General features: G+C 39.7%; 2 protein-coding genes across 10 annotated transcripts in view; both read left to right on the forward strand.

Moving 5' to 3' along the window:
- DNAAF5 (dynein axonemal assembly factor 5) overlaps window positions 1–17,638 on the forward strand; it is a 28,771-nt gene extending 11,133 nt beyond the window's left edge. For both annotated transcript variants that reach the window (XM_009988501.2, XM_086622260.1), the window contains exons 8-13: window positions 4,210–4,378; window positions 6,992–7,139; window positions 12,508–12,658; window positions 14,003–14,159; window positions 15,901–16,092; window positions 16,607–17,638. In XM_009988501.2, coding sequence (XP_009986803.2) covers window positions 4,210–4,378; window positions 6,992–7,139; window positions 12,508–12,658; window positions 14,003–14,159; window positions 15,901–16,092; window positions 16,607–16,746 — 957 coding nt within the window. In that variant the 3' untranslated portion in view covers window positions 16,747–17,638. The remainder of the gene's footprint in view (window positions 1–4,209; window positions 4,379–6,991; window positions 7,140–12,507; window positions 12,659–14,002; window positions 14,160–15,900; window positions 16,093–16,606) is intronic.
- Window positions 17,639–19,566: 1,928 nt separating this feature from the next.
- The window catches only part of SUN1 (Sad1 and UNC84 domain containing 1), a 35,188-nt gene continuing 29,416 nt past the window's right edge, over window positions 19,567–25,338 (forward strand). For 4 of the 8 annotated variants that reach the window (XM_086622579.1, XM_086622586.1, XM_086622587.1 and 1 more), the window contains exon 1: window positions 19,567–19,671. In XM_086622579.1, coding sequence (XP_086478705.1) covers window positions 19,586–19,671 — 86 coding nt within the window. In that variant the 5' untranslated portion in view covers window positions 19,567–19,585. Of the gene's footprint in view, window positions 19,672–23,642; window positions 23,689–24,219; window positions 24,237–25,338 lie in introns of those variants that run through there. The other 4 variants (XM_086622580.1, XM_086622589.1, XM_086622581.1 and 1 more) reach the window with 4 other exon arrangements.

The raw sequence follows: 25,338 nt of genomic DNA on the forward strand, positions 1-25,338 counted from the left end.
TGTTTCTGATTTTTACTATTGATAAAATGTTTCATCAAAACAGAGCCATAATTATTTGTTTTGCTGTTAGGTTTAAATCACAGAAATCCTTAAATAAGAGCTCATCCACAAAGACTGGTAGAGTTTGAAATATTTGGTGGTGCACGACCTTGACTGTACTTTCTGTCTGTCTCATCTTTTTCCATAGCTGAAATTACTTTGGGTTTAGTCTGAATAAAACGGATGAAGGCAACTTCTCCAGAAGAATAAATCATTAAAATCATATTTGTAAGAGCTAAGAACTTGTACAATACTGTTAGTTTTGTTTGGGGATAGCTTGTTTTTCACCTGTGTGTGAGTATAGCAATCTGTTTAAAAAATTATATAGAAATATAATGCTTAAACATTTAGATATGCACATCACTTCAAATCCATCAGGTTCACTCTGTTAGAATGAAAGAAGCATGAGGGAATACTTGGATTCTGTGCTTAGTCATAAAACTGTTCTGCCAAGATCTGTCCCTGTGGCGTTGTTCTCGTGGTTAGTTAATATTTAGAAGTCACTGTGAAGGCTGAGAGATCTATGAATGTTTTAATTCGACAGTCAAAATATTGATATTTCTACTTTGCCACATTAAACAGTTCATAGTCGTTGGGTGCTACAGCTATTTCCAGACAACAGTTTGAAGGTCTCACTTTAGTGTTGAATCTTGCAAATCCACAGGGCTGTAATTAAGAAAGCAGCAACAGAGACCAGGGTCTTAGAGGTTATTTTCTTTTGTGGAACAGAAAAACAGGGTGGTGCTAGGGTTAGGATGGGACTAAAGTTGAATTTAAGTGTAGGGCAACAGTGATGCCAGAAGAGTTGAATGTACTGTTGCGTCTTGCAAACGCTACAAGAATATTTCTAAGGTAAATATTAGCTCCTACGTAAGTGTGATCTGCAGAAATCTGGTTAATATCTGTGTTTGGCTGACAGAATAGGAAAGGATGTTACTCAGGTAAGAAACTTAGGAGTTGGCCTTAGTGCTACGTCTTGTAAGGCTTGTTCACTGGCTGTGGGCTGCACCAGTGGGGACCAATGGCTCATGGCTAGTCCAAGGTTGCGTGTCTCTCACTGTACACACCGTGCCTGATTAATACCAGAATTAAGTTTGGGTTTACAGTTTGGGACAGCAGAGCCTGGAGAATTACATTTCTTCATAACTTTGGTTGAAGGCCCATAGAGTGAGAATACGTGCTGGTTCTGAGAAAGGCCTTAGAATTCAGTCTTATTTTGTGGTCAGAAACACCCAGTATGGGTTTGTAAGCTATATTTACAACTAGATTATTATTTTTTCTTTTTTTAAGTGTGTTTTGATTAGGTTTCAGAATAGATGGCTTGAAGCACATTACTGGAGCACAGTTGGACGAGGGCTGCCATTGGCCTAGAAGAACACTTTACTTGGGTAGATATTAATCACTGGGCCATGGTTTAGGTAAAGTTTTGTGACAGGATGTGTTCAAGAATTTATCCTTTTCGCTGGATTCTGCAAAGCCTTGGGCATGGCTGTTGATGCTGGCTGAACTGTTGATGCTTACTTTTTAGGTGAACTAAGTCACTGGATTGTTAATTTTAGTTTGTACACAGGAGCACACAAGTGCTCAGGAAAAACTCAAATTTACTTTCTGAACTAGTAAAGAACAATTCACCTATAAATCAATAGCGCTACTAACCTTCAAAAAGTGATAGTTTCATATTCAATTTTTTTATCTTTAGGACAAAGATCAGACTGATTTTACAGTAGTTGACCTTTTTACCTCCCCTCCAGAACCAAAAGTTTAAAAGTTGCAGGAATGCTTTAAAATCAAAGACAGCTGTAGATACCCTGATAATAGATGAGCTTTTTTGGCTCAACATTATCTCACCCCCTTATTTCTCTCTTCCTCTTTCTTCCCTAAGCTAAGTATCAAATAAATCAGCAAGCTGTCCTCATGTAGTACAATTGTGACCCATCCAAGTTGTCTTTTATCAAACGTGTGCTTGAAACGTGATGGCCATTCTGCTTCCTTTTCTCTTGCTCCCAGGCATGGTATTCCAAAGGCCTGCGTAGCATCAGTATTTATGGCCCCATAGCTGACAGGCTGCCTCCACGAAGGCATACACTTAGAAAACTATTCTGAAGGAAGTAAAATAGAACAAAGCTTGAAACGAGTATTGAAAAGACTTTGCAGGTCAAAGAGGTACGGCATGAAGATCTGTCTCATGGAGAGCCAGTTGGAGAGTGAGATATTTTAAGGTTTGTTTTGTTTGGTTTTTTTAAACAAACAGTCTTTCTGAGTAAGCCTTGGACAGATGGATCTGGTAGGTTTTGCAGTATCTTGTCTGTTTAGCCCTACAGTGCTCTATAAAGTCAGTAATGTCCATTTAAAACCTTACAAATTCATACTTCTACAAAGAAAGCAGTTTCATGGAGATAAATCCTGATTTTTCAAATATGGAAAAGTTAATCTTCCAAGATTATTAAAGGTTTAAGATGTTCCCGCAGTGACAGATGATTTTTAAAGTTGATGGTACTTTGGAAGAGAATCCTTTTTCTCATTAGCCTTTCTTTCAGCTAGGCAGATAGAAAATCTGGCAACAAGATTATATAATTGCAATATTTCAAGTTTGTCACGAAGACAAATATGGCTTGATTTTTTTAATTTTTCCCCAGTTACTGAACTATTCTAAAACTTCAAAGTGAGCTGTACAGCTTGTAGAAGGCAAGAAGTCCCTGTTAAAATAGCTTAAAACCATATAAAAAAACGTATTACATCTAGCTTTGTTGTTTGGAAAAGAAGTTTGTATTCAGGATCAAAAGATTCTGAGTATAAACATAAATGATTCAAAACTTTGCATTATAGAACTTCAATTCAGGCTTTACTATAAGGGGAAAGAAGATCACAGCGGTATCGGAGACCACAAGTGATGTGACCTGATTGTGAGTGTTGCCATTCCTCCTACTTGCTTGATGTTTGGCCCCTTTTCTTCATGTTCATCAGTGTTTCGGGTTGCTTGGGGCTAAGGACAAAGATGAAGACCACCAACTGAGCAATTCAGTATCATGATGAAGAGTGTGATTTACAGCCCCAAACAGGCTGAAGCCACATCGGCTGTTACTCTCTTCAGCATGTATTGAGCTTATCAGTGGTTTAACTGGTGACCTACAGATAAGATTTTGTTTTGTTATCAGTGTCCTGTGCTATCTTGGCTCTTCTTTCCACACAGGTTGATGATTAGCGTGAAAATAACGTATCATGAAACTTGTTAACTTTCAAATATAGGAAAGAAAATCACCCTTGCTGTTTTTTATTTTTTAACTGTGAGACATTTCTTAATGAGAAGATAATGCATTGGTCTATTGGCATATTTAATATATTCTCTCTTCTTTTTTTTTTTTAATTACACTCTTGGAGTTACTTAAAGAGTTTATTTTAAATCATCTGTGATCAAGGAATTATTTTGTATCTCTTTCGTTCAATGGAAAAAAACGTCTTGCAGATTGTGATGAGGGTAATAATGAGGAACATTTCTGTCTTGACACATTCTGTCATGTAAAATGTTCCAATTAATTAACAGATCAGTGAATATTTTACATCTAAGTTATTCTGAGTTGTTTTGGCTGGCTGGCAGAATGCTTTCAGAAAGGAGAAATCTAATGTGCTTGAGGCAGGCAAACCTGCTTTAAGAGTAACCTTTGTCCTTAGTAATCCTGATTTATTTTTTTTTTTTCTAGGAATCTCGTTAATTTTCCCCACGTCTGGTACTTCCATAATAACATCTTTTTCTGACAAGTGATTAGTCTGTAAAATTCTAAAGATCCTAGACGTGTTTCAGCTAACTTGTGCAATTGAGATCAGTTTAAAAATATCAAAAATATGACTACAATTTGTAGTTCTACTGAACAGTCAAATGATGTCACTCATAGCACTGAACTATGTCTTTCCCTGGTAGAACTGGTCGTGCTGGTGACATGTGAATTCTTAGTGGGATTTCTGATTTAATTTTGAAATCAGGGCAATTGTTTCACTTTGATTTAAAGTTAACGAATGTACTATAGGCAGACATCAAATATCAATCTTGATTGTCCAAGTAGAAACTATGGAAATCTTGTGTGCCTTCTGGTCTTGTATAATTATGAGTTTTAAAACTTTTTTTTTAAAATATTGTTTCAGTTAAGATAAAGTATCCTGTCTCTGTTTTAACAGGCAGAGGAAACAATGTCTTCATTAGCTGAAGTGCAGCAATTGGATGGTTTTCTTTATCTCTACAAACAGCATATAATTCAGCTTATGGAATGGGTTTCATTATCACATGATTGTTGGACCTGCTATTCTCCAGAAATATTACAGTTAGATGTCATTGCAACTCATTCAGGTACAACTTATTTAGTAGTTCTAAAAAAATATTCATTGTTTTACAATGAATAGTGTAATATTCAGAAACTTCACAAGAATATAGTGGAAGGCAAAACTGAAAATGTTGAAGCAGCTCAAATCCCAAAAGACTCCTTGGCTGCAAGGAGCATACTAAACCTAAAAGGACACTTGCAGGTAAAAGAAACGGGTAAGGATTTTGAGGAGATGAACTGATGTAGCTTATGTGTCCAAAAATTGATCTGTTTTTTTCCATCTTTCACTAGTCTTGTAAGAGATACTGTTTTTCTATACAGAGATTTCCTCTCTTATGTTCTTCTAACACATTACTCTGCATAGATTAGTGAAACATTTTGGAATACGTTTCACCTGACTTCGGATCTGCACAGTGAACGTTCCTCTGATGCAGCTCTCCAGATTGCATCTACAGGCCAGGGACGCAGTGACAGGCAGTTCTTTTCACCTAGACACTGATTTTAAGATGATTAAAGTGGAAAGTCCTGTTTATTTTTTTCTTTTTTATTATTTTTTCCTTTCTGTTAGTTAAAAAGGGGATGTAGACAGCCACTTCAGCTACAGGTGAAGTGGTATTATTACTACTGAAGATAGTTAAATGTGGACAGGTATGTCTTAAGGCACTGTATCTTCTGCATTTAATCCTAGAATCTCAAAAGAATCCTCAACAAATATGTGGAGCACTCACTGGTTTGTGCAGCAACCAACATAAGTACTTTTTTTTTTTTTAATCTGTGGAAAGAACAAAATGTTTTTTCAGTGCAAGATTTGAGAGGTCAACTTTTCTGTATATTTACACTCCCATTTCCATGACTGAGGGACTTTTAGACAGTTGTCTCTGTTTTCCTTAATGCTAAATAAATCATTAAATGTCTGGGCAAACATTTTGGCTTGCACCCAACACTGGTAATATGCTATTGTCTGTGTTTTCTGTCTGACACAGCAGCTCCTAGAGCTATTTTTTTTTCTTCTTTCTTTTCATTCCCACACATAATGTTGGTTTTAATCAATTTAATCAGGCTTACTGATTTCAAATTTCTCAGTTTTTACTGTTTTTCAGGAATGTATGCTTAAACTGAAATTAACAATGTAGTTTATTTTGTTTATTTTCCCTCCGTTGAGTTTGCTGTTATCAGTTTGATATAATAGCAGTATCTTTTAAAAGTCTCAGAACTCACATGAAGCAATGTATTTTGAATAAATGCTGTGAAAATACAGACCTATTTGTTGGCACAGAATTTTAGCAAACTGCAGTTCAACACCCTGTATTACTTCAGTCTAGACAGTGAAGATTTGGGGGTTTTTTGTTATTATTATTTTAAACATTAAATTTTCAGCTATTAGTAAATGCTAGTGAACTTGTTTTGGAACATTGAATAGTTCAATCTGTCCATTCCATGTGTGAGGAATATTCTTGTCATCAGAAATGCCAGTGTTGTTTCTCCTTCTGGGAGGATTTTCGGAGTGACTGGGGTTGAATAGAATGTGCATCACAAGGAAGCAAAGCTGAAGACGTTCCTAGAGGAAGCGAATTGTTGCAAACCCATAGCAGAAGGAGCATTCTACAGCAAGAAGCTTTAGAATAAAGCACGTATATGGTCTATGTGTATTCTTCCTCTTGAAAACCATGCAGATGTTAATCATTATCAAGGAGAAAGGCACAAACTTCCTTCTGTTTGAGGAAAATCACTTCTTCGAACATTGGGATAACAGCAAGAGGGACAGAAATCATCATAGGATGTTAAAATGTTAACAAACTAGAGAATTAGGGTTTCCCTGCCCATGGCAGGGGGGTTGGAACTAGATGATCTTTGAGGTCCCTTCCAACCCTAACCATTCTATGATTCTATGATCAATTAATTTGGAAAATATTTTCATTTCAAATAGTAGCTTCTAAAAATTTATTGTGTTTTAGATTCTCTTGTAAAAATACAAATAAGCATTATTTAAACATGGAGAAATAATACTGCTGCAATAATTTTATTATCCAAGTTTTGAGGCTGACCATTTCAAACATGCCCTTTCCTGAGCCTCTGGGAGTCATGAACATCTTTCCTGCTGCACATAGGAAAACTTGAAAGAAGAATCTGTTGTTTGGAGTGGTATCACGGTCATTCCAGATCCAGTATAATTTTTCATTAATTTCAAGAAAACCAGTACTTTGTGCACAGCCTTAACCTTTCAGAGCTACATTGCAAACAGCATTAATCCCCACCAAATGCATTAGTGTACCCACCTGGTCCCAGCAGGTAGCAGATGCCGTTGACGTGTCCACACTACATAATACGATGTAGTGCAGTAATTCCAAGCTGGCTAATGACACGTGAGTAAACCGACCCTCAGGGAGCACCGTGCTGCCGTGGCTGAGGCTGTGGGGACTTGAGCCCGTGGAGAGTTAGCTTGGGTATTTGTGCACTGCCCGATACGATGTAACAGGGATACATCAACAGCTGCCATGCAGGAGTGGAAAGTTAAGAGCTGCCATGCAGGAGTGGAAAGTTAAGAGCTATTTTAATACCAGGCATATTACCAATTTGAATGCACTCACACATTGAACATCTAAATAGAACTTATTAAGTCTAACGTGTTTATTTTCTAGGTCCTGTCATAGGCAAAGCTCTAAACGACTTTATTCTCGTTCTTAAGACATGTCTTCAGCCAAGCAAAGATCCCCAGATGCGGTTAAAACTTTTCACTGTTTTATCACAGTTGCTCCAGAAAGCAAATGAAACTGTTAATTCTCAGAGGTAAGTAGAGTTCTTATTTCACACAGCTATTTGAACACTACAACGGCATTAAAAAGTAATGACCGTGGTAGTTATTTAACCCTTACAATTGTGTCCATGATAGCATGTCTGACAGAAGAGAGATTTTCCCACTGTCTTCCACAGCTTGTTTTTCTTGCTGTATTTTTTAACAATGCTTAGAAGGGTGGAGTGCAATAAGTAAAAAAAAAATAAGAAAAAAATTTGTCGTCTGGACTTCCTCTGCTGTAGTCTTCCACTATGGAGAATTAAAATGGATGTCATGCAGATCTGGATAGTTTTCAAAATATAAAGAAGATAGTTGAAAAGAATATATGTTTGAAAGCTAAAATGGGGATTCTTAGGAAAGAAATATGGGGGCGGTAGTTGGTTTTTGTTGTTTTTTTTTTTCTTTCTCCCAGCTGGCTCCTAAATCCTTAAACTTTGCCTGTAGTCATTGTAAGGAAACATAAAACACCCTAAAAAATGGACATTTAAAAGTGCCTATTTAAACGCCTATGATATAGCATGACGTTTAAAAAGCATTAAACTAAATGTTTGATAAGGAATTATTATTATTGTTCTCAGTGACTGATGATGGAAATCTGTTGCTTGGCACTATTTATGCATTGCGAGTACAATCTAACTATAATTTATGTTATTTATAAAACCTTTCCATTTATAACACCACCAACAGTGGGGCTCTTTCGTCATTAATGTAGCCCTACTAGTAGTGCAAAGACTTCTGCAAAGTTGTCCTGAATACATAAACCATATCTGCTCTGCTTTTCCCAGTGCCTGCTACATTTAATATGTAAATGTGTTCTGATTCATTTTTAACTCTTTAAAAAAAAAAATAAATCAGTCACAGTTAGCATTCTTCCTAGAAGTACTTTGATAGCAGTGGTCATTTACACTTAAAAGTTTTTTCATGATTCTCATGAGCAAATTGGACTCCGTGGGCATTCTGGTATGTTGAACATTTGTTCAGGTTCCATGAAGCCATGTTAATGTAAATGTAGATGTATTCGTACCATTTTTAGAGATATTTAGTATATTTATGGCGTGCACCCTATGATGGGGGGAGGAGGAGGAGAAACCCCGGTTCAGTGCATTCTCATTCAGTGGGGCATTCCGGGTAAGCTGAAGAATAGATTTTGAGCTAATGTGCTTAAGATGGAATATAAGGAAGCTGTCCTTTTTTAACTGAAAGCTTTTGTGCCAAGTTTGTTGTTATGTGTTTCCATATTTTCAGAATCCAATATTAAAGTCTCTTCATATGAAAAATCTCTTTGTAGTCAGTGGATTACTTGTTAAATAATCATGTAACTGAACGGTAGTTACAAGATCAATCTAGATAGGCAAGAATCCTCCTAAAAGAAAGAAAAAAAAATCGCTTTGAAGGCTATTTTAAGTGTTCCAGGATCTGACTATTTGTCGTAAGCTAATCTGTTTAGATCTGTATCATCTAACTGAGAATGCAAAGACCGTGGAGTCAAGAAATGTTATCTCATGTGCTCTGAACAGAACAATAATGCTTAAGTGTGTAATAATGTATTTCAGTCTAACAATGGGATAATGTGACTCTCTCCTACCTATTTATTTTCTTTTATGGTCTGATTTTACTGTCCTTTATTTACTGCACAATACATTATTAGCTCCTGTTAATCTACCATACAATCACATTTATTATTTTCTACATTTGTTTTTAAAACATTAAATATGCTCATTCTTTCCAAGTATTTAATCAAATTCAGACCTGGTCAACAAGTTAGTCTCCTGGGCGTTTCTTCTCTGTATGGTTTCAGTTATCTTGTCTCCTGCTCTTCCTCCTCAGAAACAGCATTACAAATTAGAGCAGAACAGAATTTGAAGAACTGAGTTAAATTCTCTGTTCTGCCTCTTATTGTGATCTACAGAAAATCATTTAGGCTGCATCTAAGCAGGATGACAGGTACATTACACGGCACGCTACAGCATCCTGACCCACAGTGTTTCTGACAGGGGTAGCTAGGAGGTAGGAAGGACTTCTCCATTAACACGTAGCCTTATTCATTCTGTTTCCCACCTGTACAGTAGGATTGGTGGCACTTCTCTGTCTGAAAGTCTCTGAAGTGCTCAGGGAAGTATGAAGCTGGGTCATGTAGGTACTGCTGGTAAGGAGAGATGATCTGTGCAGGACCACATGGAGAACATCAGCGAAAAGTAAACTTTTTGTTTTGGCAGTAGTCAAAGTAAATAGGATGCCTTTCATCTGTAACCTAGTGATTTGTGTAAATAATGGAGCCAAAGAGGGGAAAAGAAAACCAACACAATGAGCTGTCAGGTTCAATAGGATTCCCAGGAAAGGGAAATTACCGATGTTGAAAAAAATAGAAGAATATATTTCGAAGTAATACTCTCGGCAAATATAGCCGCACATCACACCAGCTCTCCGCAGATGGCAGTGATGGAAGTTGCTTAGCTCGGGGCAGGGTGAGTGAATGGCCTTTTGTCAAGATTAGATACATCCAATGAGGTTAATAGACCTGTTGGTATGAAGAAGGACTCCTGGCTAAGGATGACCCAGCCTAACTCATAATGAGGCGCTTTGTCCTCTGAGAACAAGAGCAATGCAATGAATTTTACCGGTAGCTTTATCTTCAGAAGCTAAAAAGCAGGAGAGGGAGCGAAATGACACTTTGAAGTCTTGGTCCTACTTACCACTGTCACAGCAAAGGCTTGAATGTAGGAAGTAACATAAAGTTTTTGTCTTTGCAGAGTTGTGTGCAAAACATTTTTGGAGGTTTTGATTTGTAAAAGCAAATCCAATTTTCTTTCAAATTACATGAATTTAGGATGTTAAGTTTGGAAAAACCCAAAACACAACAATCCAAAAATATATAAAGCCAAGTGCAACAGTGCCATAAAAGCAGAAAAAGGAGCCAATCCATAAGAAAAATGTGTAAAAAAAAAAAAAAATAATATGGAATGAAAATTTAAGTATGTAAGTCCATAAAATGAGGGTAGTAATTTTAATGTAAACCCAAGGTCTGCTTTTTGTATCTGCATAAGGGGTATTATTGTATGCATAGATCACATTTTATTATTAAATTATTAGTTATCTCTTATAATTTAATAATAACAAGTTCTATCCAGTTGAGAATAAAGCATCAACTCTGTAAATGCAAATAGCACAGACAGGTATGTTCTTTCATGGACATTTCTCACTTTTATAATTCAGTTACATAGATTTACAACAGTCAGATTTGAAAATGGAAAGAGGAAGAATTTAATTGCATCAGCAACAGCAAAAAATATATCTTAACAGTAATGAGAGATAGTACCGTGAAGTAGTAATGAGTTCTGGTTACACAGTCACATTCACTGCTGGCAGTAATTTGTTTAGCACCTTAAAAACATTCTAACAGTTTGGTAGGAGGGTTTTCAGTTATTACACTAAACACAGTTGTGTGGTCATCTAATTTTGTCTGAGTCTGAGATGATTGAGTCAGATAATTGCCAGATATTGCTTTACTGATTCTATTTCAAGCCACTTGCACAAATATTCTCACAAATAGCATAGCATTATGGTTAACATCATGCTGATGGAATTTACCCTTACGTTTTGACAGATTGGTTTTTCTTCGCAGTTTAACAGAAGGCTTTATTAAAAACAGAAGCAGCTACTGATCAGATAGCACAGATAGCACAAAGCTTTTTTTAGCTTTGGAGCAAAAAGGACATTTGGAACGATGGTGATCGTTAGTGGGATGTTTTTCTGGAAACTTTTTACATAGAAAATTATTAATACTCAAAAATGTGTTTAAAATAATAAACGTAAAGGTTTTTGACGAATTTAGATGTGTCTAATGGGATGTCACATTTTTTGTTGTTACTGAACCTTAAGTGCCATCTGCTGGGCAGGAAGCAAGAGCGGATCTCTGACTTTCTTGGGCTAAGCAGCAGCCAGGTGTATCTATTTTCATCATCTTGAAGATAGAGATTTTCAGTTTTGTGTGTGTGCAGTAGACAGTAAAGGCCTGGCAGGCCAGCTGGTCCTGCCTCAGCCAGATTACACCTGCCTGACAAGCTCTAACTGCGGCGGGTAAAGGGTAGTTACAGGAAAGAAGCAGATGCGGTTACATTTCCTATTATATTGATACAATATTATTATGGAAGATTTTATTGCTGGATTATCATTGCTGGATGATTTTGTTTTGCTGTTGTGGGGCATTTTTTTAAAAGTTCTTAGTGATAATTGTTTATTGTTAACATCTACCCATTATATTTCTCCCATGGCTTGGCACATCTCTGTAAGAGCTGCTTATTCATCCTGGAAATGTAGGACTCAGAAAAGTCAGCAACACCTTCTTCCCTTTCTGCCAAGCACCAGGGTGGTGATGTGCTGCTTTTCACTCAGGTGGCCGCAGTCCAGGTCTGCAGGAAGTTTGAACAGAGTGGGATACGAATCAGGGTGGATTTAGCCTGGATTATTTGTCAATCTGGTTTGCACACTGCCAGCTGCTTTTTTAAGGCACAGTGAATACCCTGAGCCTTAGTTTTATAGTCACAGGCAAGGCACACATCTTTTTGATGCAGAGAAGTCTTTTTTAACTTATGTGTAAGATCTGTGTCTTCTCTTCATTTAAAATTGTTTCCACTGGAATTAAATGGGTGTGAGGGATACTGCCTATTGCAACTGCTGACACTCGCAACAACTTGTAGTATTCTAACAGCTGATTCTTTGGAGAAAAAGGAAAAAACATTGGCAAAGTATCCCGGATTTATGTGTTTGTAATGAAAACAAACTAGTATTGGGACTGGCACCATCAGAAAATCCTACAGACCTCTCATCCTTGATGGAGAGGAGTTTCTGAGCCAAGAGAAAGCTGAAGTAGTCTGTGTGGACTCCCTACAGTATCAGTAGTTCAGGTCTCATCAATAGCATTCATACTTTTCACGTTATAAATACTTTTCACTGGACAGTCTCAAAGGGCCTTACAAATATTACTGAATCCTCACAGCATTCATGTGGGGTGTTATCTCCACTTCACTGATGGGGAAAATGAGACAGCAAGAAGGTAAGCAATTTACCAAGATAACACAGTGAGTCATGGGCATCGTCTGAAGTGGGAGAAAGTCTGGCCTCCTTTCCATGAATGTTAGGTATTTGTTTAAATATTATCTGGGAAAAATAAGTTATGAAAAGCTTATCACATACATTACAATCACATTGGCTTATAAGATTTTTTTTTTTTTTCACAGAGTCCTTTTTTTTTTTTCCTTTTCTGCCTGTGTTTTTGTGAGAGAAAATTCTCTTTTACATCCTGTCAGTCTCTTTATCACTTTCTCATGAACCTTTATTTTGCTTTCTTATTTTTGACTTCAGGCTGTTCCCTAGCTACCTTGAGACTGTGATAAAGGACATACTGGCTCCTAATCTGCAGTGGCATGCTGGAAGAACAGCAGCTGCCATCCGCACTACAGCTGTATCATGCCTTTGGGCTCTTGTTCACAGTGAAATGCTTTCACCAAAAGAGGTAAATTCTCTCTTTCTCATCAAATGTACTTGGGAATCTTAGGCAGGAAAATAAAATAAATGCAAGGGGAAAAAAGAATAAATCCTTACTGTAAGTAATATTTTCAGATGGACATATAGTTTCATGATAAAATTCATTAATTGTAATCGAGTATCAATAATTGAAAGAATCAGTAGTGGAGGGACAACGATATCCTGGTAAGAGACTTGAGACCAGCAATACAGTGAGCTGTAGAACACACCATCATTAAATTTTGTAGATCTTTGTTCTAGCACGAGGTCAGTTCTGTGACACAAAATACTGACCACTATTAGCACAACAACGTGGGTACTTGACATTACTTAACCCCTAGCGAGCGCCTGTGCAGCAGCACTGCAGCTAGCCAGGGCATGCTTTTGTGTCATGTGGCAAAGACAAGTTGTCTGGTTGCCTTGGAGTCCTATTTAGGGAAAAAAAAGACCAACTCTTTTTAAAAGATTCCTGGAAAGGGCAGGAGGACTTGAGATGGAACTTTAAGTATATCTGTAGAAACTGAAATAGAGAGCTAACAAGGAGTATACTTAAAGAAATGTTACCCACCCTAGTTATTAAGGATTAATTGAATCTGAGGGGTTTTTTGAAGTTTTTTTGCTAACAAAAATGGCATTTGGAAATGATGCACTGGAAATATGTTAAATATAAGGGCATTTTAAAAAATAAATGGAATTAAAATGTTATCAAATGTTCATTGTTGTCTTTATAACAGACTTTAATTGAACAAACTGCATGAACACACGTAACTAGTTGATTTCAATATATGAAAACATTTACATCAGAGACTACTGTTCTAGTTCACCTTTTTTTTTCTGAGTCAGTGCCTTAACACCTTTTTGCATTAATGTATACAGAATGTACAGGTTAAAGTCAAATTATGAACTTACGAAAATGTTGTACAAGTCTTTATTTGAAAGCCTCCTTTTAGAATAAGAGCACCATCTACTGGTACATACACATAATCCTCATCTCCAAATTATTTAAAGTCTTGCCAACAGGTTTGTTTAAATAGAAAGGCAAGTGAGTTTAAAGCTTTTGAAAGTTACATAAAATTCATCTGCATATATACTGAGCATTCATGAACTGGACGATCGACTGGTGGATTTTCATTTTCCAAACTTGCTTAGAGGCAAAACCAGAGCTGTGTAACTTCAAGATTTTTAGGTGAACTTTTACAGTGAACTTTTTCTTTTTAAATTAAGTAAGCCAGTATCGGTCAGACCTAATGGTAACTGATGTAACCAATGAGCATATTGTTTTAGAGTGACTGAAAATCTGTTGGTTTTAATATGCTTTTCCTGTTAATTGTAGATTTTAGAAGTCAAAGATGGGCTAATGCCCCAAGTTATTGCTGCTATGGATGAAGATTCTAAAATTACTCGACTGATGGCTTGTCGTATTGTTGGTGTTTTTTTAAAAGTCTGTGGGAGGCAGTTTGATGAAGATAAATTTACCAAGACTTACACAGGTAAGTGTAAAAGTTTAATTTTGTTTTAATTAAGATCTTCATGTTGAAGAATTACAGCTGCTTTTTTACCTAAAGTATCATGGTTAGCTTAGTTTTCCAGGATGAAAAGAATTCTGTTGGAGCAGTAGACGGATTCACTGTATAGCTTTAGGATTCACTGTGCAGGTTGTCCAACTCACCTGCAGGTTCACTGCAGCTGGTAGCGTTGAAAGCACCAATAAAGGCTGGGGAATGACAAAACTGTTGTGTGTCACTGTGTCGTCTGGCTTGAATCCCATGTAACAAGCAAAAAGCCCTTAAACAGTTTGAGGTGAAAATAGGAACAGGTTTTATGTAGACTCAGTTTCTCAGACATGCTTACTTCATTCCCATTCACATAGTCTAATGCTATTTCTATGTTTTCTTATCTGGTGTTTTAACTATTTGGGTAGTTCTCCCCCGGAGCAATTTTATAGATATTAAGGATTCTATGAGATGGAAAAAGTAAAGTGCTGCACAAAATCATACCGTTAGCAGCATTTTTGTGTATGAGAGGCAATTTAATGTCTTAATCCTGCAGATACCAGGACATGGTCTTAAACTGGTGAGACTGATACACATTTTAGAAAATCAAGGTGTTAAACACTAGAGTAGGTGTTGAGTGTGACTCCAACAGCACTTGCTTCTTGCAAGGCCTTTCTGTAGTAGCTTTTCAACTGCAGTATTTCGTTTCATTGAGGTGTTGTACTGCAGACCAGTTAATGTCCTTTCGAAATGCCCTCCCTCCCAGTTGAGCAGAACTGAGAAGTATTCCCAGCGTTATTATGCGTTAGACCACTAGATGGAACTTCACTCAGTATTACTGTCTGTGCGAGGCTTGCCAGTGTCTCATCTGCATTGCTTCCTAGTTTAGACTATATGAAATAATGTTCTAACTATAGTGAAAGCAGAACAGTAATTCCTTATATAAATGGTGGTCACATTGTTCTCCTTGCTGAGCAAGCCGTTTCTTTGCACCATAAATAGACCTGAATCGGTAGTGGGTTGGAGTTTTTTATTTAAAAAAAAAAAAAAAGAGGAAGAAGAAAAGCCTGCTCTAGAGTGCTGTAATGTCAAATAGAGCTATTATCTGTAATGCTTCTTAGGATAATGTTTAAATGCTCAACAATGAATCGGGACAAATACAGTCTATACTGTGCAACAGAATTTATGTTCTCAGAGGTATATACAAACAAATCAGACTTTCCCAAACTCGGCATCTTAATGACTGGTACTTTTTGTTACATGGCACAGTAGAAAATCTAACAACAAACATTTGTGTTTTGGAGAAATACATCATCAGACAATTGTCAAAGTATATCTTTGCATCTTGCATATTTAAACAGTCTGTGATGCAGTTATTCACTGAAACAGTAATATTTCATGGAAATACCGTGCTTTATAGAGCATTAAATAACTTAAATTCTATATTGAATTAACAGACAGACATAGTACCTTGTTAGGAAGAGTGCTAGACAATGTTCAACTGATCTAAATAATTTTGTAGATTTCTTTCAATGTTTTTGACAATGTAACAATCCAATCAATGCACTGCATGCTTTTAGGAACAGTGTGCTACGTGTATTCGCAATGTTCAAAAGACAGAAATATGTCATAAATGCAACAATAATTCCAATGATGACAAAATATGTTTAGTTTTGAAATGCAAAAGATGACTTTGCTGTTCACAGTGCTATTCGGTTATGTATATGCTCCTTTTCAGAAGTTTTAAAGCGTCTGGATGATGCTTCATGTGATGTACGACTGGCAGCTGCTCAAACCTTAACTAATTGGTTTAAATGCTTAAAGGACAGTAATGTGAAATCTGCAATGGAAAGTCATATTGAGTTTCTGTACCAAGAACTGTTGATACATCTCGATGACCCGGATCAAAATACCCAAAATGCAGTCCTAGGTAAGACTTTCAGTTCTATGTATTTTTAACAGTGCTTTTAAAGTCATGTTTTCAAGTGTTGTATGAAAGTAGCACATACAACTAGAGGCTAATCTGAACAGGCTGGAAGCTTTCCTTTGGGATCCGGTGAGTGTGAGCTCAGACCTTTTACCTGTATGCAGAATGTAATGCTTTATCTAGGACTGACCAGAGGGGAAATAGCAGTGCATCTGATGTGTTAGAAGACTTTATAGATGATAAACAGGATTTGGAGCATAGACACTAACCAGTGCAGGGTGTGACCATACTCCAGCTTGCTTGATGGATTCTTTGGAATTTATTAGCATATCAGTCTGCATTCAAGCATGTAAATGTCAAAATACAGTCCTCAGCAAAGGAGGGAGGAAGCAGGTTGTGGTGACTGTGCAACTTGGAGAAGAACAACTTCCAGGTTAGGTTTCAGCTACCTTGAGGGAACTTGGATAGAGAAACCTAGAGCGAATAATGATTTATACAACATATTTTTCTTTTACAGAAGTTTTAAAAGAAGGAAGCGTTTTATGTCCAGAAGTGCTCATGAGAGAAATTGAAGGGGTTGTGGATAAGCATCGAACGCCAGTGTATTGTGATCAGCTGCTACATCACATTCAGTCAGCCAGAGAATCAGCTCTATGAATCAATGCTGAAAGTCCTTTCAGTGAATTGTATGTGAAATCTGTACGATCTGGATTCCTTTTGTATTTTCATTTGCTTAAGAAAGGCTGAGCAATAAATAGATTGGTTTTTTCTTTGTAAGTTCACCGTTAGATCATTTAAAAGTCAGATTGGCACAACTCTATGTTCTTTGCCGTTTGAACAGTTCTTTGTATTTGCTAGCAATAAAACAATGTTTTAATTCACTTGGCATTGGAAATGTTTCAGATACAAGGTTTAAAGGAGGAATGTTTTTCAGGAATTTGACACTGTTTATAATTGAGAAAGAATTTATTTAACAAAGTAATAGTCTAATGTCAAAGTTATTAATGTAATTCAGTCAGGACTCAAATCTTTCAAGGAGCATTTCAAACTCTGGATAATATTCAGACTTTGCAGAGTCAGGTCTGTGAGGATCAGTTTTATCAGAAAAAAAAAAAAAAACAGCCAAACTTCTCTTGCATAGTGCAGCAGAATTTTAATAATGTTTTGAGTACTCACACTTACTATGCTGATATAATAGGGACGTGTTCTGAGTAGGTGTCACTAAAGGAAGAATTTTTATTGTCATTGTATTACATTTCATGACTGAGAATAGAACTAACCTTTTTTAAATTAAGGTTTATACACGGGAGGAAATCATCTGTTTTGTCATTTAGATTAAGAGAACTTATATTTTTATATTAAATATATTGCATCTGCAGTTTTTATGTTTATACTGTTGTGCCTTGGAAAGCAAGCAACATTTGTTTGCATATTACTTTGAAATGAAATTCTCCAATATTAGGTTAAAGCTTGATTTATTTTTTTTAAAAGACTTTTGAAGTGTATAACTTTTAGCGTCATCTTATATTCTCAGCTATGTAATAAAGTAAGCAAGCTCCTAGATTCTTGTCTAAGTCATTGTGGAATAGCACGCTATTTATTGTACACACAAATCATGGAAAATCAGGATCCTGGGGTTTTTTGCCGTGTTTTTTTATTTATTTATTTTATTATCTTTATTATGGACAAAAAGTCATCTTTGGCTTCTAACTCGTAAGTGCCTTGACTTTGTATCAAATCTAAAAACAGCCTCAGTGAGGTTTGGTAATAGTCCTTATCCTGTATGAGGTCCTTCTGTTGGTTTGTCCTTCTGAGCTAACTTTATCTTTTATACAGACTTGTGACATAATTGTTAACCATACCACGGTGATTTGTTACAGCAATATCTACTTGCATTTTCAAAGAAACATCTGAGAGTGATTAGATGTGCAAGACAAGTCTTATTCCTAGCTTAAAAGCTAAGTCATGCAGACTCATGACCACTTCTCCACAAAATACTGGGTTGCTTTGAAAATTCTACCAAAAAGGACAATAATACTAATGATGACGAATAATCAAGTAGTTTCTTATGGATCCAAAAGCTATTTTGCATTCCTGTAAAATAGTGTACTCAGTTTAGATCATATGTACGCTCTTTGAAGTTGTCTTGTCTTTTCATGAAAAGCCAAAATACAGCCATTGCTGTATTAAGCAGCATTTTAGTTGACTAATAGCTATTAACTATGTAACCCACCGTAACTGGAGGGTTGGCTGAAACTCTTAGAAGGCACAATATGAGTGAAATAAAAATCTCTAGAAGACATTAAATTGAATGAAGAGATTGTGGAGTCTCCCACCTTGGAGATATTCAAAAACCTGACTTAACACAGTCCTGGGAAACCTGTTCTGCCTGACTCTGCTTGGCCAGGGGCTTGGACTGCATGTTCTCCAGAGGCTTCTTCAGCCTCAGCCATTCTGTGATTCTGTGAAACAGTTTCCTTAGTCTAAGTAATGATGAAAAAGCCACTTAAATTGGCCTGGAAACAGACTCCGTAACTATCCTAGCACAGCCCTTTGACTGTTCATTCAACATTGTTTTCAAAATACAATGTTTCATTGTACTTTGAAATCTACGATGTTCATTGTACTTTGTACAATATACAAAGTACAAACCAAGTGCTGCAGAGCAGCAGGTTCTTCCAGCGCAACCTATAGTTTTGCTTCAGCAACAAGAACTCTCTAACCCTGTTTTTGCTGTAAAGTTCTCTTGAAAGTCCACCAAATAAATCTTACTAACACAAACAGTAAGAGCTGGTACACAAATAGTAAGAGCTGAAGTATTCAAGCTTGCTATCTGCAGTAAGCTGGGAAATTTTTTTTCTGCATATGTTGAGCGTTTTGTTATCTTTCAGAACAGGCCGTTGTGGGATCCCTCCCCAGGAAAAATCTCCGCATCATCCAACAAGCCAAATTTTTTCTTCAGAGCCAGGAGAGCTTTGTGAATTGAATATTCTAATAGTCCTTCGAGGGATGTGTTAAACAGTGACCTGATCTTGTTTATGCATGTGTGACAAACTAGGTATCCTCCAGTGCGTCCTTCTGTCAGAAAGTGTTCTGGACATTGAACTTCAACAATATGACGACCCAGCTGATAGCTCACCATACTTCCACTTCCACAATCCAAATTTTTAAAATCCCTTTATGGAGAAGTACTATTACCGAGCCTCCTGTGGATGGTGTATGAGCCTGGGTTTTAAAGTTACTTTCTTCGAGAAGGAACTTTCTCTGTGTCAACCTTTTGCTACATCAGTAGTAACATAATTGAAATGTATGATTTTTTTTTTCTATTTTGCTAGACCAGCTGTTATACGTAATAGATTTTATTTGCATTCATTGCATAATGTTACTAGGAAATATTCATATATGCAACGACAATTTTTTTAAGGTAAAATAGTTATCTTGAACTGTCAGACTCTAGATAAGCAGGCTTTAGCCCTGCCCTTCCTGTGACGAACAGATGTGCTTCTGGTTTCATCCTTGTAAGCTAGAAGACCTGTTGTGGAGGACCCTGGGACTTGGATTCTCAGCAAAACAAAGTTTCTGGTAAGTGCATGCATTTGTCTAACTGAATATAGAATCTTCTAAATATTTGTTGACTACCTTAAATAGAATCAATTCATTAGACAATGGGAAGGCACTGACTGTCAAATGAGACACCTAGACTTAAAGTATACATCAGAGAGCACTTTTAGGAGAGACAGGAGGTTAAGTATGTTCACAGATCCATCCGCTTGTAATCCATGTGGCTCCTTATAGCAGATTTCCTCGGAAATGCTTTAGGCAGATTGTAGACTGTCTGCAGGTGGCTGGCAGCACGCTGTGTCATCTGAGCACACCGTAAAGATGCACTAATGCACTTTGTCTGCTTGCGGATGCAGTGTGCTCCCCAGAGACTAACCTCCCGTTATAACCCGTGAGAATGCTAATCTATAGAGAGGGAACTATAGCTATTAGAGTATATCTTTCCAGTTATAACTGGAAATAACCAGAAATAACTATTATAGTATAGGATATAGTATCATTTTACTATACTATTATACTAAAATACAGCGAAGCTATACTATTATAGTGTAATATACCCATAATAGTTATGTTATTATACTGTAATTTAATTAATTAATTAATTTATGTTATTATATATCATAGCTATAGTTTGATTATAGATTAGATTAGAGTTCAGATGGATCAATGCATAGGCTTTGTCTGACTTGAGGGAAGTCCTGTGTCTGCACAACACAAACGTACTAGAGCATTGCCCAAAATATAAAATAGCATCTTGGCCTGTGAAATAAGTAGTTGATTTGAGAGGAGCCACGTTTCTGGTTCATTTGCAGAATCTGTGTTAGGATCAGTGCTTGGCAAGATAAGCAACTGTTGGCTAGAGGAGTGGATCAGAGCTGGTCCTGGTGGATACATATGGACTGCTCTGTGCCTCAGCCCTTCAAGTGAAGCTCTAACCATGATTTAAAAAAGAGAAAGAAAAATATAGCAAAAAAAAATCTTCATTATTAGGCAGCTGAAGGATCAACAAAAATTAGAGTTAACAGGCTTGTGCCCGTTTACTGAGATCAGTCCCCCAGGGACGCTCACGAACAGCAGTAACTGAGCTGAAGCAGCAGGTGAGGGCTGTGAGGAGGACGGCTGCTGCCCGCCTGCCTTGGATGTAATCGGCTTTGCTCGTTAATGTCTGAAATCCTCTGTAAGTCAGGACGGTGGCAGGACTAGTGGCAAAACTGAATTGGAGTGCTTTGCAGCCCCTTGTAATTGATAACCTAATTGCGCTGTGTGGAGCACCCGTTGCCTTTGGCTGACAGCAATGATGGTGCCGAGAAAGGGCCCTCATCAGCTGAACCATAAAGTGTCATACAGATGGCGAGAAACTTTTTCTTTAATGAGCAAGAAATCAGATTTCCAGACACTTTAAGTGATTTTCATACTAACGTGTGTATATATGACCATTTCCCCAAGCTTGGACATAAAGGTCACCACACTTCCTCACGCTAAGGAATGATTCCACAGCATCCCCCTTGCCCGGCACATCCCTGTCACACATTGCCACCATGCCCCAACCCCAGTGTCCCTCCCCAGGCTGCCGCTGAGCTCCCTGTGACTCACTTCAGCTCTTACCCAACCCCACCACCTTCATTCTTTGAAGCAGCAACCTGGTTCCCTCGCTGCCCCATCGCACAGCACTGTTCCATGCTCAGCAATCTCCCAGCCCACATGGTGCTTCCAGGTATCCCTGCACTGGAGAACTACATACCCATGGAGCGCTGGCCCTCCGTAGCCCTGTGAAGTGCAACGTTTCACCCTTTCCAACCCGCACGGCAGCATGCTGTGCCCAGTACCCAGTATTACCCGTCAGAAACACCTTGCTGCACTGGTTTCTGTCACATTCCGTCCACACCTTCAGTCGCTGTGGGGACCTGTACCTTTGCAGTTGGTAGCAAGGGCAGAAACGGAGAGCAGAACCCGTTTGCTAGGGGTGAGTGCAGGAGCGCATGGGGAATGGGAGTGGGAATCATGGTGGGAGAGAAGGAAAGAAGGGGTAGACCTAAAGAGATGCGGACCTTGAATTGGTTTGGCCTTGTATTGCAGTTCCCCTATGCCTGGTGTCAGTTAAGAAAGCTGTTTTTCCTAAATTCTTAACCACCTTCTAGGCTGTTAAAATGGAAACATTTTTAATATGATCAATTTTTATTCTTATTGACCATTTTTTCTGCAGAATTCAGCTTAGCCAATAAAATTAAGTGAGCCCACTTTATGTTCAGAACTCATTGTTGGATGCTGAAAAGCTTTGAAAGAATTTTTGTTTGCCTCAGAGCAGTTTCTTCGGAAACATGGAAAAATTAACTCCCTATATGTACCTGCTTCTTGTAACAAAACTCGTACATTCAACCAAGTTTCCTTTAAATCCTGCAAGCCAAAGGCTCTATTGCTTCTCACAGCCAAGGAGCAGAGGGAAAACTGAGTCTAAGCCATCCTCCTCCAGCCTCTTGGCTGGTCCTGACGGAAAAACAACTGCTTGGGACAAGTCAGAGCAGCGCCGGGGAGCTGGAGCAATGCCCAGGGAGTGCTTCATGCCTCGTCCTGCCAGCGCAGAGCACAGCCTGCCCTGGCTGGGCTCCAGGGGAACGGGGGGAGAAATATACCCAAGAGGGCCTGGCCTTCTATCACCGAAGAATTTCAGGGAGATTTAAACTAAGAAGTGATTTTGCCCCATCTGAAGCCCTTAAATATTATCGAAAGACAAGAAAAACAGGTGTAGTGTAAGCACAGAAAGAGAAGGGGTGGTCAGAAAAGTGAGGTGATTTACCCTCCTGCAAAGTATTGAGCCTTCTGCCGGGAGGAGGCAGCTGGTGAGGGGCTGCGCATCCGACCACACTATGTGCTGGATTCTGGATGTCCCTGGGATCAGCTCAGCTTTGGCTGTCGCATCTTAAAACTTTCACACACGTAGAACACAGCTTTTTTAAAATTTAGGTAATTACCTAAAATCAGTGCTATGTCGACATCAGCTAATGTCTTACGTGGATGTCTTTGTTTTGCATCCTTTTCTGTTTCTTCAGGATTAGCTGCTTTTATCCATTATGTATTCAAACGAGTACAGAGAGTCCGTTTATTTATTTGATAATTACACACGCATTACCTAGTCTTTCCCAGCAAGCTGAGTCATTTCTCTCGTACACACAAGTAAATAACAATTTTGGGCCTGAATACCCTTTCTCCAGTGACATATTCCCTATTCTTCTGTTTACGGCCATTTGAACCGTCGTCGCCTGCAGCCCACAGCATTGCGATGCCGGCAGGAAAACTGGAGGCTCAGGAAGACTTAACAAAACGTGCCTCGGACACAGATTTCAAACTGAAATATAATTGCATACGTTCTCCAAATATTTGAACAACGGGGCTTGTTTCATGCCATGACTTCTTTGCTGCCAGCAGGCTGGCGACTCTTCTTTTCCGTGCGGCTGCCCGGAGGTTACCGTGGCCGGCGTGGGCACCGGTGACGCTCACTTGGGCGCCGCGGGGCCTGAAGAGCTTCAATCCCGCCGAGCGCCTGGGCACGTTGTGTGGGCGCCAGAAGCCTTAGAGGAGAACGGCAAGCGAAAGGGAAAGAAAATCCAAAAAACAGGGAGTGGGAAGGAAACGGCGAGGGGCAACGCAGAAATATGAGGAAAGAAAGTGAGGATCCAAGGAGCCGAGGCCGAAATGAAAATCAGGGGTTACTCTCCCCGTCTCCTCAGTGCTTCTCACTCCAAAGACACCCATGGCTCCATTTTGCGGAGCGGGAGGCGGCTGCGGCCGGAGGGACGGGCCGGAGGCAGGGAAGGGCCCGCGGCAAGGAAGGGAGGGCGGCCCCGGGGCAGCCGCGGCGGTGCCGCCCCTGGGGGGATCTCGCCGAAGAGACGGGAAGCGCCGTGCGAGGGGCGGTTACCAGCGAGCGGGGCGGGGCGGGGCGGGGCGGGGGCTCCCAGCCGCCTCGGCAAAGCGGGCGGGGTGACGCCAATCTCGGCCGTCGCTGCCGGCTCTGCCGTTGCTTCGCTCCGCCGGCGACAGGTAACCCTCGCCCCGGCCACCCCGGCCTCGCGTGCGTGCGGCCCGCGCGCTCCGCCGCCCCCTGTGAGGGGAAGGCCGTCCCTCCGCGCGGCCGCGGTGAGGCGGGTGCGGGTTTCCCCTGCCCCTCGGGGGTCAGGCCGCGTTTCCTCCGTGGTTCCTCCGAGGGGCGAGGCTGGCAAACAGCTCGGCGCCAGCCTGTTCCGACCGTTGCCACGCTACCAGCCGCCCCCGTCACCCGCTGACTGGCGGCAGCTGCCGCCTGCTCCCGCCTCGGCCCGCCCGCCGCCGCTTCCCGCCGTGCGGACCGGCCGCAGGCAAGGCGGGCTCTCGTGGCCCGGGCCGCCTTAGGCAGTTGCCCGCGTGGGAGCCCGTGGGGCGTCGGGTCTCGGTCCACATCCTTCTCTGGGCGGCGGGGAGATCGGCTTCTTCCTCAGCTCGGAGAGTAGTCCAAGGAAGGCAGCAGGGCGGGAGGACTGGAGTTGTTGGGTCAGGTGCTGACCTCTCCTCAGGGCCCGAAGTTATTTGGGTGGGCGCTGCTAAGCTGGAAGGTAAGAGAGATCTCTGCCGTAGCCGCCTGCCTGCTTGGCTGCCTCTTGACCTGGCACTGGGAGCATTTTCTTGTCAGAAGTAACTATAAACCTGCAGCTTTCCACTCCGATTGAGAAAGACTTGATAAGGGTGCTCGAGTGCCAGCGCTCGCTGCAGTTGCGGAGCTTCGGCGCAAAGGTAGCGTGCTGTAATGGGTGTTGTGGTCCGGTGCTGGGCAGTGCCAGGTGTGTCCTCACTGCCCCGTCTGTTATCACCTCGGGGCAGCCGGTGTCGGTGAACTGCTTCTGTGGGGAAAGCGTTGTTAAACAGGCAGGGGTTTACTGGAAAAGAGCTTGGCATCTCTCGCAGAGTGAGTGAGTGCTCGTAGTTTTACTGAAAAATAGGCTATTTCAGTGCGGTGCTCGTTTCGAGACGGCAGAGCTGTGTTCCCGACGTGGTGGTCACGTTCCGTTGCTCTTCCGTTACTGCAGGGGTGAAACATGAAACTGTCAGAAAATAGGCACTGCCTCTAAACAGTCTCGGGTATTTTTATGTCTGCTAGAAAGAAAAAGCACTGGGTTTGCCTTCTTCTGTGTTTCTTTGTTGGTTTTTTTTCCTTAATAATGTCTTTTTTTTTTTTTTTAATAATGTTCATAATATGTTACAGGAAAGGAAAATCTTAGCTAAAAGATTCCAGGTTTTGTGTTTCTGCAGTACTTGCAATACCCCATCCCATTCTCTGGTTTTCAGTTTCACATTTCACAAAAAGGAAGTGAAATCCTTCGTTGAACATTTGGGGAAAAAAAAAAAAAAGAAAAAAAAAAGACGTTCTTGGTGCTTTATAACCGACTACTAGAGGCTAATGCTTCTGTTGTATTTCCTGGTTAATCTTAGCGTTCAATTTCCCCTCTCACCCATGAGGGTGCACTACTATTTGCTGATTTTTCATAATAATACTATGGAGGTGAGCTGCAGGCTTTTTCGTTGCAAGTGATCTGTACGGGGGGTTTTATGGAGAAGCTTAGGAAGCTTTTTACGTTGATGTATTAGTAAATACGGCATATGTGTGTACATCTGTCTCCTTAAATCTGTGCTACTTGACCGACTCGTGGCTTGGTGATT

Source organism: Tauraco erythrolophus, chromosome 17 (assembly GCF_009769465.1).
Source record: "Tauraco erythrolophus isolate bTauEry1 chromosome 17, bTauEry1.pri, whole genome shotgun sequence".
Classification (NCBI taxonomy): domain Eukaryota; kingdom Metazoa; phylum Chordata; class Aves; order Musophagiformes; family Musophagidae; genus Tauraco; species Tauraco erythrolophus.